Raw genomic sequence first — 16,161 nt, 5'->3', positions numbered from 1 at the left:
CCCCTGGTCTCCTCTCCCTCCAGCCCCCAGCTGCCATCTCAGTAATCTTTATACCCCTTCTCAGCTCCAAACATGTAGACTTTTCACTTCCACTTTATTATCACCTCATTTGAAGGATTTTAAGGTTTGTTACCTGGAAGGGAGCGAGGTGTTCACACCTCCAGTTCCGCTGTTCAAATATACCGTCATCACTTGTGAAAATAACCTTATTAACAGTACTGAACTTGCTACCGTATATGGGGGTACCCAGATAAATAAAAGCAGAATGAATCAGGACAGCTGGAGGGTAGTGCAGCCTCTGGACTCCTGGGAGTTTTTTTCTCCCAGTATGGGGATCTTGGAGCTGCTGGAAGAGCCCACAGAACAGGTGTAAGGACCAGCCCTGAGCAGCTGCCACTTTCCCTGGGTCCTGCCTCCTCTCTCTGTCTCTGGTACTCAGAGACCCTCCAGGAAACAGCCCCCGTACCTCCCCATTCCCCTGTCTCCCGGACGCTTGTCCAGGATTGATTCTCGGGGCAGCTACCGCTCTGAGCAGTAAATGAAATATCGGTTACCAGGAGTGAGGCAGGAGGCAATTAACCCCTAGACATCACTATGGCAGATGTGTTTGTAGCACACTGAAGTGGGAAGCCAAGCACACCTGCCTGGCCTTCCTACAAAGTCATCCAATTAGGGCACCCCAGCAGTGGGTTTCCACCACTCCCCACTAGCCCCCCATGACCTCAAAAACCAGGGCGACACCAGCCTCTAGGGCTGGCAGCTGCCTGGACACAGGCTGGCCTGTCACTCCCCATAAGGGGTGAGCTCCAGGGACACCTTCATCCCTACACGCCCCTGGCAGGGACATTATTCGTTAATTAATCACACAGCTTTCTTAAGGGAAGGTGGCCTGGGGAGGACTCGTCCTTCCTCCCAAGCAGAACCACCATTCTGCTTGTTTAGTTGCCTTGCTGCCACCCACTCAGTTCTGCCCCCTGGTATATTCCTCTGCCAGAAAATCCCATGGCTGATGAGGACAGAGACCTCGGTCAGATGAGGAGATGGAGTCTTCTTTCAAGACCATAGTCCCAGGGGTTGGTCTTAGAAAGCCCTGATTTAATAGAAAGCAGTGTCTCCCCTCAGAGCCATTGAGAGGAGAGCCTGTTTCTGCAACTGGGGAGCCCCGCCCCTCCCTGGGAGATATACTCCTTTGCTCAGCTCACTCAAGACACAGACTTAGAGGGCTGGAGGAGACAGGCCTTGCCTTTAGGAAACTTCCCATTCCAAGAAAACATAGTCCTTACCTGGGGTAGGGGTGTGGGTACCAAGTCTGAAGGGACAAAAGCTGACTTTGGCCTCATGTCCCTGGCTCACGGGGAGACATTTTCCCAGCAGATTCCCCTGCACTACACCCTTGGTGTCCCACAAAGGAGGAAAAAAAAAAAAACATCGTGGGCTTCAGTCCAGGCCTAGTTGTGCCACACACTTGCTGTGTGACCACAGGCCAGTCATACATTCTCTTTAGAATAGGATCTCCTCATCTGCAAAATGGAGATCTTAGGTTCATCTCTCAAAATGACATGAGGCTCTTCCATTCACCAGAAAGAAAAAAGGAGAGCCAGCCAGCCAGTCAGCTACTCCCCCCAATTGATTAATATATTTCTTGTTATAACACGGGGTCTCTGGGAAGTCTGGAGAGCCCCCAGGTGTGGTGGCTGGGTAATTCAGAGCCAGTGTGGCCATTAAAAAATCACGGGGGGCTTGGGGCCATACTAGGGACAAGGTATGGATGGGGAGCCATCTAATCTAATCACTCGTCCCAAGGAGACTCTCATTCCAGCCAGACCTGCCAGGGGTTTTATTGGGTTTGTGGGGACCTGCAGATTTCAATCTCCAGACCCCACAGGGAAGGAACAAGCATTAAGCTAATTTTACTAAATGGCCACAGCTGGCAGTAGGGGGACACAAGGGAGAGCAGGGAGGATAAAGAAAGCCATTCAAGCCTGCTAGCTACGACAAGGGTCCATACATGGGGCCCGACTTGGAGGGAGGCCACCCCTCCTTCCTGTCTGTCCAGCTGAGCGGGCCTAGGGGTGAGGCAGCAGATGGGACCTTTCCTCAATGCGTAGCCTTAGGCAGCTCCATGAGGCTCACCTCCAGGTGCTGCCCAGAGCAGATGCTTGCAAACCATTAAGCCTCTGCAGGGCAGGGGTAGGAGTGGGAGGTTGGTGAGCTGGGGATGAGGGCTCAGCCACCCCAGTGGCACTGCTCCTCGTTTTTACTGTGGAGATCTCAGACCTTTATGAAATGTGGTATGCTAAGAGTATGGCCTGTGGTTCAAAGTCTGGCATTTACATCTTCCTGGCTCTGTAACCTTGGCAATTTATTCAACTTCTCTAAGCCTCGATACTTCACCTGAAATGAATGAAACCACAGTATTCATGTTAAAGGGCACTGAGACATTCTCTGCCAATCTTGCCCTCCAACATATGCTCATGAGTTAATATCTGTAAAGTTTGTATATGGCGCCTGACCTAGAATAGATGCTTTTTAAATACTAGCTGTTATTTGGAAATACCCTAGGGGATGTCATGATCCCAGGGGGGTTGAGGGTTTAACAGGGCAAGGAGACTATTGTGCCATCTCTAAAGAGTAAGGGCTTCTGGGATTCAGGTGTCATCACTGAACTTACGGATTATGTCACATTTAAAAAGCATCCAGTTTCCCTGGAAGAAGAAAATCTACTCACCCCACCTCCCAGAGCTCCCAGGAGACTTGAGTGAGTGAGATGACATACCTCACAGTGTTTCTGCAAACTCTAAAACGATGCATAAATAATAAACGATGTGTGTTATAGTTCTTTGATCCTCAGTCAAGTGAGGGAGTCTCATTTTCCACTGCATATTAGTGATGAGGAAGCTGAGGCCAGAGGTGAAGTGCTAGGGGCAAAGATCAACCAACTCTTTAAGTGCAAAGCTTGTCCCTTTCATTACTGTCACTAAATCACGACTGAGCCAGAAAGCAGTGCCTGTCTCCCAGTTTAAACCCCGCCAACTATTTCCAATGCTGAAGCATATTATAAGAATAAGTGGAGGGGACCGGGTGGTGATGCACCGGGTTGAGTGCACGTTACAGTGCACAAGTACCCAGGTTCAAATCCCCAGTCCCCATCTGAAGGGGGAAAGCTTTCAAGTGGTAAAGCAGGGCTGCAGGTGTCTCTATCTCTCCCTTCCCTTTCCCTCTCAAAAAAAAAAAAAAAGAGTAAGTGGGTTGGTGGTCCAGGAGGTGGTGCAGTGGTTAAGGCACTAGACTCTCAAGCATGAGGTCCTGAGTTCAGTCTCCGGCAGCACATGTACCAGAGTGATGTCTGGTTCTTTCGCTCTCCTATCTTTCTCATTAATAAATAAATAAAATCTTAAAAAAAAAAAAAAAAAGAAGAAGTGCGTTGGAGAGACAGCATAATGGTTACACAAAAGACTGTTGTGCCTGAGGCTCTTAAGTCTTGGGTTCAATCCTCAGCTCCACCATGAGCCAGAGCTGAACAGTGCTTTGTTCTCTGTATCTTTCTATGTATCTCACTAAAATAAAATTGCATTTTTAAAAAGTGTGGGGGGGGGGAGAGGCAGCGTTTCCACCACGGAAGATGCTCCTGCCATGGGCAGCGAGCTGCACCGGGCTTTCCCAGATATACAGGGAAGCTTCCAGAAGACCCCATCTTAGTCTGGAGGAGCTTCCTGTCACCTCCTCTCCAGAGCACAGACGAAAGCCATCAAGGTGAAAGTTTTATTATAGCTTTGGTCAGATGGGGGCGCAGCCAGAGCCAGGACTTTAGAGGGTTGTGGGAGGCGATCCAGCCCCTCAACTCAACCCTCCCCTAAGTCGGTGCGCCACCCCCAGTGGGAGGGCAGAGTATCTGAAAGACCTTCCTGGCTTGGGGCAGATGGCGGGTGTGGGAGGTAGCAGTCCTATGGTACAAATGTACAATGCGGGCGGGCTGGGTCCTCACTGCCTCCACACGACCCTAAAGTGGTGCCCTGGGCCGACTTTGCGGACCCCAGTCGGAGGCGAAGACAGGCAGAGAGCGCCAAAGCCGGGGAGGGCCTGCAGATGCGGGTGGGCGGGTGGGAGAGGGGCTTTGCCTTTGCTCTGCCCGGGGAGGGGTCGGGGGTGAAGGGGCCGCGGGGAGCTCAGTCGGAGTAGATGATGAAGCCGGAGAACGTGCTGTATTTGTTGCTGTTGCCGCCATGCGCTTTGCCTCCGTCGAGCTTGATGAAGACTTCGTCGCCAGCGTCCAGATGCAGGATCACGCTGTTGCTGGCGTAATCGTAGTTCTGGTCTGCATCCTGGGCTATGGCGCTGGCCCGCACCTGCGGGGGCGAGGAGGGCCAAGAACGAGGCGGGCAGGTGTGTGGGAGCCGGAAAGAAGCAACTGTTAAGAGGTATGGCAGCCACGCTCTCCACGCAGTCCTTTGGGGGCTCTTACCTCCCTTCTCATACCCCGCCCCTCCTCCCGACTATAATTTGTGTATTTGGGAAGCAGCCACGTAGAAAAGCTCTAAATTTCAAGGTTTGATGTCTTCTGCCTCCTTAGCAACTCTAGGCCTATCTGTGATGCTTCTGGATATCCCAGCTTAAAACTCTCTTGGCAGAGAAGAATTTTCTGGATCTCCATGGATGCTCTCTCTACTTTTAAGTGTAATAAATGATGCCTTACATTTCAGCCATATCCACCAGTCCTTGTATCAGTGGGTGGATGCAAGGGCACACCTTGGCCCCATAGCTCAGGGGGCTGGATCAATGCTAGGCTGTTACTAAGCAACCACCCCAGTACCAGGACCCAATCTTTGGACTGCTTGCCTGAAGTTCATTTTGGTGTCTTTCATATGGGAGTAGTGAGATGGAAGGCTTAATAATTATTTCCCCTCCCAGGGCTCAGATTGTTCTGCAAACTGGTTTCCAAGGAGCTATAGCTACACCTGTGACTTATAGTCTCCCTGTCCTTCCCCCCAGGGCTTCTAACTTCTGGGGTCTTGGCTCACAAGTTGAGGGGTGGTGGTGGAAAGGAATACAGACTTTATATCCTAGTCATCCTTTGACATCTTTGCCAGCCCTTGGGGTGGGGTGGGGGGTGGAGAGGCAACAGAATGGAGCAAGGGAGTGCTAGAATTTGGGCTTCATGCCTGTCACACTCATTTTTGGGACGTCTGACATCAGATACTGAGGGCATGCAGTGGTGGAAAAATTCTCTCTGCATTCCTTTCAACAGCTAAGGCAATGCAAAGCCTGCACCTTAGACTCTGGGTGCCTCTCCAGGATATTCTGGATGCAAAATGAGAAGTAAGCAGCTATCTTCAAGATCCTTGCTTGTGTGTGGGAGGTTACATCTAGTAAGGGTTTCCTCACTCAGGCTTCTCCCCATTTCCTGATGGCAGTGTCCCAAGGATTGACAGTCTGGGCTAGACCAAGACAAATCAGGGGAGAGGCCCAGCCTCGGCGTGGACAGGAGGCAGAACTGTCACTCAGCTGGACTGAAAATGCTGACTCAGCAGCAGTGCCAGCAACAGGAGGACCCATCGTATTTGCATGCAGCCTGTCATTTAAAGCTCACACTCTTCCAGTCCCTTTTCTCACCTCAATTTCTGCTGGGAAAGGAACTTTTGGAACACTGTCTGGTTTAGCTAAGGGTGAAGGGGGACCAAAGGAGGAAGAGACACTTTCAATGTCAACAATGGCAATAATAATAACCACAACAAGGACTGGTGTAAGGATCCGTTTGAGCCCCCGGCTCCTTACCTGCGGGGGTGGGGGGTCGCTTCACAGGTGGTGAAGCAGGTCTGTAGGTGTCTATCTTTTTCTCCCCCTCTCTGTTTTCCCCTCCTCTCTCCATTTCTCTCTGTCCTATCTAACAGTGATGACAGCAACAACAATAATAACTACAACATCAATAAAAACAAGGGCAACAAAATTAAATAAATATAAAAAAAAGAAAAAAATTGGATGGGGACAGGGTGAGCAGTGGTGCACCTGGTTGAGTACACATGTCACCATGGATAAGGACCCAGGTTCAAGCCTCCGCTCCCCATCTGCAGGGATGATGCTTCATGAGCAGTGAAGCAGATCTTCAGGTATCTTTCTCTTTTTTCCCCTCTTCATCTACCCTCCACTCTAAATTTCTCTCTGTCCTATCAAATAAGGTAGAAGAGAAGGAAGGGAGGGAAGGAGGAAGGGAGAAGAAAGAAAATGGATGGGAAAATCTTGCTCACCACGGCCACATTTGTATAGGCCTTTTGATGGTGAAGAAAAAATATCTTGATGGAGCTCTGAGCTACTAGAAAGAGCTGAAAGCAAGCAGCAAACTTCTGTATTGTTCCCTGGGCCGTAATCCTAGTAATATTTATTATTACACATGCATTTCATTATCTTTGTTAATAAATTACTACTAATAACAATTATTTTCATTACCCAGATTAATTTAGCTTTTACTCATTAAAACAGTGTGATTCTTAATAGCCAAAACCATTACAATACAGTTATTTGTCATCAAGAATCTCCTGGTGATATGACAGGCATCAGAACAGTTATGCTTATGTTTATTATTTATTCATCACCATGATTGTGGCTGTGATTATCCTAATTATCCATGGAGGCAGAGAAGATTTATGCCTTCCCACCCTCAGACTGTGGGGGATACAGGAACAAAATCAGGGGTTCTGATTCTCTGCACAAGATGGAAATGAGATCAGGCATCCAGGTCCTCCTAGGGCTGGAGGGGGAGTTTGGGGAATCCAGGTTGCCCTGAAAACAGGAAAGCAAGTCTGGGACTTGTCACAAGGGGGTGCTATAGAATTACCTCCTCAAAGACTACTAGGGAAGGGAAACTAAGGCTGTGGTCTAACCTGGAGCCTGGAAATGAGGGTTGGGGTGATAGAAAATATGTCCCTGCCTCTTGATCAATGCTGGGGTCTTGGGGTGTACAGATGTGGCACCCATAGGCATCCACTGTGGTCCATAAGAGACATTTATATTTTACTACATCAACTGAGTCCTTCATGTGCCAGGCATTAGAGGTGAGTGAGCTTATTTGTCATGTGCACAACTCAGGTCTGAGCCCAGGCCCCACTGTACTGAAAAAAAAAAAAAAGCTTGCAAGGCCAGGTGGTGGCTCACCTGGTTGAGCGCATGCATTACAATGTGCAAGGACCAGGGTTCCAGCCCCCAGTCTCCACCTGCAAGGGGAAAGCTTTATGAGAGGTGAAGCAGGGCTACAGGTGTCTCTCTGTCTCTCTCGCTCTCTGTCACCCCCCTCCCTCATAATTTCTGGCTGTCTCTATTCAATAAAGATAATAATACATTAAAAAAAGCTTGCATGCTGTAGTATATTTGTCACTTTTTTAAAGCTTTATTACTTTATTGATAAGATGATAAGATGAAAGTGGGCAGGAGGGATAGAGAACCAGAACATCACTCTGGCAGGCACTTGCAATGCCAGGGGTCAAACCAGGAACCTCATATCTGAGAGTCCAACATTTTATTCATTTTATTCACCTCCCAGGCCACATCACTGTCTATCTGAAAAAGTTGTCCTGGATTGCCCCAGTGAGCAATAAAACAAAACACCCGTAACACACACATATACCTACATACCCCAAACCAAGGTTTGAGTGGTGGCTTAGTGGGTAAAACACTGGACTCTCAAATATGGTGTTTTGAGTTCAGTTCCTGGCATCAAATGTGCTGGAGTGATGCTCTGTGTGCTCCACCACCTCAATCTCTCTTCTTTCTCTTCCTCCCCGCCCCCCCTCTCTCCCCCTAATGTTCTTCTCTCTCATTAATAAATAAGGGCTAGGGAGATAGTATAATGGTTATGTAAAAAGACTCGAGTCTGAAACTTGAAGGTCTCATGTTCAATCCCCTGCACCACCAGCCAGAGCTGAGCAGTTCTAAATTAATGAACCAATCTTAGAGGAAAGAAAAAAAGGAAGGAAGAATGACACCATAGGCCAGAAATGATAGCTGGTGACCCCTCTTCCATCATCAGGAGAGACGGTGATCTCCAGTTAGGTCTTTATGCCAAAGCCCTCAATGTATACAACCCAGCATTCCTTACTTCACTTAGACTGCTAAGTCCCTGCCCGTTTGCAATACTCACCTTGACTGAGCCCCCTCACCTGGACAAGTGGTATCCTGGCCAGAGGCCCTGGTGTATCCCCACAGCCCCCTCCCCCCTAGACCAGTGTATCAATTGCATGTCCTCTTTGACCCATCTGAACTTTGATCTTAGAGGCAGCTGCAGAGCTCACCTCACCTAGGACATTGCCCCCAATATAGAGCCCCTTCTTCAGAGTTCTTAGGTTCCGTGTCCTAATGACATGAGCTTGATTCCATCAAGCTATGTAGTGGTGACTCAAAGCTACCTCTAAGGAGAGGGCCCAGTAGACCTCATATAAGAACAGAGAGGGCACTTCTGTATCAAGCAAGAAGGTGGTGACTCCCCCAACCTTGTCCAGGGTCCAGATTCAGCTTTGCCTTTGAAGAAATTCTGGAAGCCTCACAACAGCAGGCAGGAAGCAAAAAAAAAAAAAAAAAAAAAACCAGAGTCCAGGGCACCCCTAGTCCTACAAGCATGGAAGGAGCAGGCACCTCTTCAACCCCCACTGTGTGTCTAGCCCCATCACTTTTTTTTCCCTGTTTATTTAACTATCCTCTTGTCAACCTCTCAGGTCTACACTTGACCTTTATATTTTCTCCTTAGCTGCCTGCCTGCCTTTTTCTCTTTTTCTTTCACTCTTTCTTCATTGTTATAAGGCTTACTTGCTGGAGCTCAGTGCATGCATGATGAATCCACCACTCCCAGCAGTCATTCCCCCCTCCTTTATTTTCTTACTTTTATTTAATAGGACAGAGAGAAATCGAGAGGGGAAGGGGATAGAGAGGGAGGGAGAGAGAGACACCTTCAAACACTGCTTTGTCACTCTGTAGTTGTGTTTCTTCACTTTGGAAAGCTAGGTTTATAACCTTCTCCTTCTACTAGATTGGCCTGAGCAGGGGCAGGTCTCCCTGAATCACTACCTCCAAACAACTTCTCAGGACAGGAGTTGTCATTTGGGATCCTAGTCCTCCCTTCACAAAGCAAATGCTGGGGTGTGCAATTCTATCGTTACTTTTGAGCAGTGCTAGTTACCTGGCATAAACCCTAAGGTCTGCCAAGACTGATTATTGAATACCTGGTACCATGTCCCAAACCTGGTTCCTAATAAGGGATCAAAACAAGTATGTGAAATGACTGGTGACTTTAGATGAGTCTCTTGGACAATCTGGAAGATGTCACAAAGAGTATAAGGATGCCAGTATGGGCCCCACTTCTCTTGTTTCTGAGGGAGACTGGGGAAATGGTTTGAACTGATAAAATATTGGGTCTACAGCCTGGGAGGTGGCATAGTGGATAAAGGGTTGCACTCTCTGAATGTCAGAGTCCAGCATCCTATGTGCCAAAGTGATGTACTGGATCTCTCTCTCTCCATCTTTCTCACTAATAAATAAATAGATCTTTAAAATGCCGTGTCTTTTAAAGTCTCTAAAGTCACCTCCTTGTTTCACCAGACTGTGGGTTCATCCAGCAAAATCTTGGCTTGGTACCAGTCCAGACTTCCTTTGGGAAAGGAAGACATTTCATTGATGAAGGTGACATTGTTGTGTCCCTTATTGGTGATTAATAAGGAGAACAGTGGGGCTGTCTGAAGAATAATTCCTTGATGGATACTGGATCCTCTTGTTTGGCCAGTAACCAATGGCTAAGAGGAAAGACACAAGTAGAGAGAAATACTCCAAGAATGAAGAAGATGGGCTTAAAAAAAAAAAAAAAAAGGCCAGAGAACCATATAGTCTTATAGGAAGATACGGAGATACGGGCATAAGGATGAGACAGACAGACATAAACCAAAGGGAGAAACAAATAGGTGAGCAAAGGAAAGGGCAGACTTAAAAGAACCTGTTAGACTTTTTGCTGACTCCCCATGCCTGTTTTCTCTCCCACCCCAAAGGTAGAGTGCTGCAGTGGGAGGGGCTCCAGTAGGGTGTTGGATCTTAATCTCAGGAGATTTATTCCCAACTCCCACTAGTCTAGCTCAGAGTTCAGAGTTAGGAAGGTCCCTCTTCCATGGGAATATTAGACCTCACCAGGGAGGGTAGGAGGTGTCAAGCCACAGTGATCTGGGAGCACTGGAAAAAGAAAGGGAATCTGGCAAAACTGCCACCCTAGGGCAGAGTTAGGTCTAAACTGGTCCCAGGGCAGCAGGTCCTAGAAGAAAGCCATGCACTTTATTCAGTCTGGTGCGCGGTCCCCCTGTTACTCCCCCCCCCCAACACACACACAACACACCATCCTCCCACCTTGGACCTGCCAGCTCTGCTCTCTGAGGTTGGGGGGAGGGGACATGGAAGGAAAAGGATCTTCTCACAGTCAGAATTGCAGCTGGGAAAGGTGGGGGTGTTTCTACCTCTTAGCTCTACCTCAGGAGGAAAAAACTTTTCCCACCAGGGTGCTGGCAGCTTGACCCCCGCGGGAAGGGACTGTCTCTGGCTTTTCAGACTATCAGAGAGGCACAGAGGCCCTTTCCCGAAGAAGGGTGGGGATGTACTGCAGCTGTGACTTTGCACCCCAGGCTCCCTTCGCTTTTGTGCCCCAAAACAGTCTTGGGCACAAGAAGCCTGGGCAGCCGCGGGCTGAGACTGTCTCTGCAGAGCCCATTCTTACTCTAGCTTATCCTCTCTGGTATCAACCAGAATCCACCCCCCCCCCGCCCACCCCCACCCCAGTCCCTCTCTCAGATGCCACTTCCCAAGGGTCACCCCCCCACACACCCTCCCGCCCAGGACCAACCTGCATGACTGGAAGCCCTGCACTCAGATTAGGTGGATTTATCTTCCTTGTTTCCAGCAGCGTCCGCTTCGGATCAAGCGCCCAGGAACCGAAGGGTAAGGAGAACCAGCGGGCTCCAGCCATCCCAGCACGGGGTGCCTAAGCGGTCCCACTGCGGGTCCACCCTGCGCCCTCAGACTCCGACCCTGAAGCCACTTGCCCTGGGACCCCGGGTGCCTGCTCCCCGACCAGCCCACGCCCCCTCCGGGCCCACCTGGCCGTTCTTGCAGAGGTCCGCCCACATGCTGGTGCCGTCGCCGCCGCGCATGAGGACGTGGTAGGTGAAAAAGTAGGTGCCAGGAATGTTGCACGTAAACTTGCCGCTGGTCGCGTCGTAGTTGTTGCCGAGGTTGGTGACCACGTCGTCGAACTTGAGCACCTCGTAACCCTCGTGAGGGTTCTTGAGGCCGGCATAGAAGGCCACGCGCGGCACCGTGGTGTAGGTGGCCGTGCTGATGGCGCCGCTGGCCCCCGCGCCAGGCAGCCCGGGAGGGCCCGTCTTGCCCGGCTCACCCTTCTCCCCGGGGGGCCCCACGGGGCCCGGAGGACCCGGCTCTCCGGGGGGTCCCGGAGGGCCCGGCTTGCCTGTGCGGCCCGGCTTCCCCTGGGGGCCCTGCACCAGCGTGGAGGGCGGGGGCGCGCCGCTCTGCTCACTCAGGGCGTCGCCACCGTCGGGCCGCGCGCCGGCGCCGGGGCCCCGCGCGGGGTAGGGGTCGCACACCATGCGGCAGGTACCCAGCATCTCATAGTGGCCGTCCGGGCCGCCCGAGCTCACCAGCACGGGGATGAGCACCACCAGCACCAGCAGCATCACCACGCCCGCGGCGGCTGCCAGCAGCGTCTTCCGGCCGGCGCGGAGCCTGGGGAGCGCCGGGCCGCCCGGCCGCGCCGTCGGGGCAATGGTGCCGACAGGCGGGGGGCGCGGGCGAAACGCCCGCGCTCAAGGGTGGTCTAGTGGGGCTGCGGGCATGGGGCCCAGCCCGGGTCGCCGAGCTGCGCGGGCTGTGCTGCGGAGCTCAGCCGCCGGCTCCAGCCTCGCGCCTCCCTCCCGCTGAGCCGCCGGACTGCGCGCCGCGGCGGCCGCCTCCAGCCCTGCTCCTCGCGCCTCCTCCGCGCGCCGGGGCCACCGCCCAGCCCAACCCGTTTCGCGCCTCGGCGCCCGCGAGGGGTGGGACTAATGGCAGGGTGGGAGCCTAATTGGACCTTGGGAGGTGTGCCACGCCCACCAGAGGGGAGGGGCCTTGTGGGAGAGGCCCGGAGAGACCCCGGCCAGAGCTAGGAGAGACTGAAAGAGATCAAGACAGACTTGGAAATAAGAAGAGGCAGAAAGAGAGAGAGGAAAGAGTAAGAGAGACTCTCACAAGGAAAGGAGAATAGGAACCAAAGAGTGAATGGAGGAGAGGCAAAGGAGAGATAGAGAGCGTCGAGGAGACTTGGGGTGGGCGAGGAACAGAGGGCTTGAGGGTCGATTGCGAAGAAAAACCCGACAGAGTGAAGCGCGGGGTGGGAGGGGGGGACTTCCCTCAGAGCCTGGGAGGCGTGAGGTTCTGGTCAACAGAGGACAGAGAGGGGAGGCCAAGAAAGGCCAAGAAAAGTCAAGAAAGAGGAGTGGTGGAAGAGAAGAATTGGGAGCGAAAGGAGAATCGGAAATCAACTATTCACTCAAAACTACTGTCAGAGAGATCCTGGGATCGCATGCAGGTCAGGGTGCCCAACCCCATCCCTGAGTGCTGAGCACAAACGACCACTCTTCTTGTTCCTGGCTGTTCCCAAGACTGCCGTGCCCTTGAGTCTACACTTCGTTTCTGTCCCTTCCTCGCCGAGCTCCAAGCCAGACCAAGTTGCTTTATCCTCTAATCACTTTTCCTTGTTCCTGCTTTTAGACAATGGGTTGAAAAAAATAGGCATCCCCCATATTTTCTCTCTGTTTTGACTAGTGCAATGATGTCTCTGGATTGTGGCTTCCTTTTCCAGCCTACAAGATGAGAGGTTGGTCTCCCCCAGCCTCCCCAACAGCCCTCCTCTTCCCATTCTCCCCAGATTGTATGAGGCAGTCCCCTTTCTCAAGTGCAGTAAAATGTTTAGGTTGCATAAACTGAAATGTGTCTGCTTTCATCAAAATATTTGTCACATTACTTGAGGCCCAGTTCATACTGCTCCACTGCTCTTTCTTCACCTTCCCAGCTGCAGCCCCTCTGGGAAGGCTCTCACCTAGAAAATGACCCTTCAGCCTTTCTCTTCTCTGGAGAGGCCACCTCCCAGCTCACATATCTCCTGATCCTTATGATTCTCTGGCTTTCCCTACTGAAGGCTGATAGGAGATGAGAAGAGGAGACAGAGGGAAGGGACTCAACCAGGGGTATCATGCGGGGGGCAAAGAACCCTCAAAGCACTGGCAGTTGAGCCCAGGCTACAGTGACCTCGGTCATCACGAGGGAGCTAACATTTTCAGTGAATGGCATTTATTCAGGCCCTGTGCTCAGTGCTTTACATACTCAATCACATTTGGATCTCCATACTAATCCACAGAGTTAAAGCCTATTATTATTCTCATTTTACAGATGGAGAATTGAGAGGATCTGGCAAGTTCAGAGGTTTGCCCAAAATTATACAACCACAACTAATGAGCTGGGACTCGAACTGGCAGCCGGACACCAAGCTCTTCCATGCTTGAGGTAAGACTAGGTCTCCAGGTGCTGTTCGCTGCTGGAAAGGAGAAAGATATTAACTGCGGGGTAGGGGAGGGCGGGGAGAGGGCGTGGGTGAAATGGGGATCCTCTGGGGAGCTGAGACCTCCCCACGCTCAGGAACAGTTCCTTGGCTTTTGGCTGTCACTTTAATCTCCTGTTCCCCACGCGGTGTCTCCCAGTATGACTCCCGGTAGAGCTATAGGGCTGGTGACCCAAGGGACTAGTGCGAGTCTTTAGCGAAGGATTTGCACAGTCCACCCCTCTAATTCTAACGCTCCTCTGCCAGCCCCAGGTGCTCGCCCATCCCCAGTACCCCTCCCGGAGACCTCGAAGGAAACCGTGGCTGGCAGAGGAGCGAACCCGAGTATCCATCCACCCACTGCCCTCGCCCAGGCGTCCATGAGCGCCTGCCCCCACCCACCCCCCCCCCTCCCGCGGGAGAGAGCGCTCGCTCCCCGGCCGCCGCGTGGCGTCTCTGTCAGCCCAGCCGGATTCTCCCCGCTTCGCTGGAGTGGAAAATAACGGCTTCAAACTTTGCAGAGAAGAGCTGCTGCCAGCACTTTAATTAACAGCCATCTTAGCCTGTGAGCTGGGGCCACCCGCACCGCGCCTCCCCTCGGCTCGCCAGGTCCCGCCTCCTATCACGCCCAGGCCCGAAGGATCCGAACACCCCCCCCCCCCCCCCCGCTGCTTCAGTCAGCTGCTGTGCACACCCCATGCACCTCCATCACCACCTGACCCAGACATGAAAGTCTGCCTGGTAGTGACTGGGAGTGCTGCCTTGGGAGACAGCTCCCAGGTTTAATACCCAAAGACCCCCAGACCTTCCACCACACTCATTCACTCCAAAGTCTGCAGCCTGGCCTGCGGAGATTCTAGAATTAGAGTTCTGCTGGCCAAACCCTATCTTGTGATTTTTAGACTCATCTCTTAATCTGCAGCGCCTCAAGTGTCCTACTCTGGAAAAGGGGTTGTTGTGAGGATTGACTGAGATACAACGACAATAAAGGGCATCCAGTAAATTGTGGCTAATCTGATATTCTACCTAAAAGCTAAGAAAGCCTTTCTTTGGGGGCTCTGGGGCCCCTCAGCTTGCCTTCTTCGTGCAGATTGTTATACTTGGCAACAACAGAGTAAACTAGGGTGATGGCCCTGTGCTTCCTAGTTCAGAGACATAAGTAGATGGGTTGGATCGACCTTCTCGTGGTGCATCCCGTGAGTACCCATTCATTGGGGAAACTGACGATCCTTCCTAGCCGACTGAATCCACATGGATCCCAGTCACTTTCAAAGCCAGCAACAAGCAGCTCCTGACAGCTTTCAACCTGACCTGTTGACTGGCTACGGAAGAAGGGCAAACGCTAGAAGAAGAAGAAGTAGATGGGTGAGAAAGGAATGTGGAGTTCTGATTCTCTCCTAAGGCTCTTCAATCACCTACTGAAACCGGGGACCCAGATTTTCCCCTAGGAAAACAGTGTACTCTGGAAGGAAAGGGTTCTGGAGCAGTGCAGTGTATATCAGATGCCACCCTTGTTGGGGCCTGAATGTCTGGCTTTGCTTCCCCTCCTATGAATGGAACTCCTTCCTTTCCACAACCCCCCTCATACCATGGGAGGGGAGGAAGTACTGGGCACAGGGGTGGTGTGTGGCAGATGCAACAAAAGGTGAATACAGTAATTTATGCATGGCTGACTTTAGGAAACTGGGTGGCTGTTCCATGATATTTTAGGGTTCTTTGAATGAATATGAGTGGGTGTGAATGTGTAAGACTGTGTTTGTGTGTGTCTGGGTTTTTGAGTGATGAGAGGGGCTGTCTCATCCTGACTCATCAGCTGGTAAATCTGAATTCATTTGTTCACTTGTTGGTTTAGTAAACATTTACTGATAATACTTAACTAGGCATTGCCAGGTGTTAGTGGTGGTTTATCCAAAAATCAGTCCTAAGTGGTACCATGAAGAGCTTGCAGATTAGCAGGGGACACAGGCAGGAAGAAATGGTAGAAACAGATATGTTATGATAATTATTGTAGCTAGCATTCACTAAGTGAAAGATATCTGGATTATCTCACTGGAATTTAACCTAGTGTCATGGACCTCAGACTATTACAGGCCAGGGGTGATAGCTCAGCAGTAGAGTGCCTATCTTACATGCAGGAGGCCTTGAGTTCAATACCCAGCACTATAGGAGAGCAACAAAGACCAAACAAGTCAGTACTTTATGGATAGACAGTGTAGCAGGGCTTTGCTGGCTCTCACTTTCACTGTCTTTCATAAATTTCACAGTTGAGGTGAAGAGGTTTTTTACTAATAGAGCATATGAGTGAGACCTTGAGTTTGCTGAACACTACATTAAATAAAAGGGGGTAGAAGTGGTAGTACATGGGAGTCGGGCTGTAGCGCAGCGGGTTAAGCGCAGGTGGCGCAAAGCATAAGGACCGGCGTAAGGATCCCGATTCGAACCCCGGCTCCCCACCTGCAGGGGAGTCGCTTCACAGGCGGTGAAGCAGGTCTGCAGGTGTCTATCTTTCTCTCCTCCTCTCTGCCTTCCCCTCCTCTCTCCATTTCTCTCTGTCC

At 51.2% G+C, this 16,161-nt stretch overlaps 1 protein-coding gene and 1 long non-coding RNA gene across 7 annotated transcripts; one reads left to right on the top strand and one right to left on the bottom strand.

Moving 5' to 3' along the window:
- Positions 1-3,748: 3,748 nt before the first annotated feature.
- Positions 3,749-12,004, bottom strand: C1QL1 (complement C1q like 1). 6 transcript variants are annotated; one of them, XM_060203329.1, is made up of 3 exons: positions 11,112-12,004; positions 10,859-10,996; positions 3,749-4,346 (listed from the first exon to the last, which is right to left on the bottom strand). In XM_060203329.1, exons 1-3 carry the CDS (start codon positions 11,706-11,708, stop codon positions 4,167-4,169), a joined length of 915 nt encoding a protein of 304 aa, XP_060059312.1. In that variant the 5' UTR covers positions 11,709-12,004; the 3' UTR covers positions 3,749-4,166. The 6 variants fall into 6 exon arrangements, 5 of the variants coding, with proteins under 5 accessions (XP_060059312.1, XP_007535797.1, XP_060059315.1 ...); XM_060203332.1 differs by having other exon boundaries at positions 4,193-4,346; positions 10,859-10,875; XR_009553007.1 differs by having other exon boundaries at positions 4,215-4,346; positions 10,859-11,009.
- A 376-nt stretch (positions 12,005-12,380) lies between these two features.
- Positions 12,381-14,559, top strand: LOC132541716 (uncharacterized). The gene is made up of 3 exons (XR_009552815.1): positions 12,381-12,598; positions 13,459-13,572; positions 13,874-14,559. It is a non-coding gene; the product is annotated as an uncharacterized LOC132541716 (long non-coding RNA).
- Positions 14,560-16,161: the final 1,602 nt, after the last annotated feature.

This window comes from Erinaceus europaeus, chromosome 12 (genome assembly GCF_950295315.1).
Source record: "Erinaceus europaeus chromosome 12, mEriEur2.1, whole genome shotgun sequence".
Lineage (NCBI taxonomy): Eukaryota > Metazoa > Chordata > Mammalia > Eulipotyphla > Erinaceidae > Erinaceus > Erinaceus europaeus.
This window is presented reverse-complemented; position numbering and strand designations above follow the sequence as displayed.

What these genes read in the sequence shown, in the direction of transcription:
- C1QL1 (XM_060203329.1), bottom strand. Translation starts at nt 11,708, where the DNA reads ATGCTGCTGGTGCTGGTGGTGCTCATCCCCGTGCTGGTGAGCTCGGGC. An exon ending in ACCTCTGCAAGAACGGCCAG is followed by an intron (nt 10,997 to 11,111) that starts GTGGGCCCGGAG and finishes GGGACCGCTTAG; the next exon opens with GCACCCCGTGCTGGGATGGC. An exon ending in CAGGGCTTCCAGTCATGCAG is followed by an intron (nt 4,347 to 10,858) that starts GTTGGTCCTGGG and finishes TCGCCCCCGCAG; the next exon opens with GTGCGGGCCAGCGCCATAGC.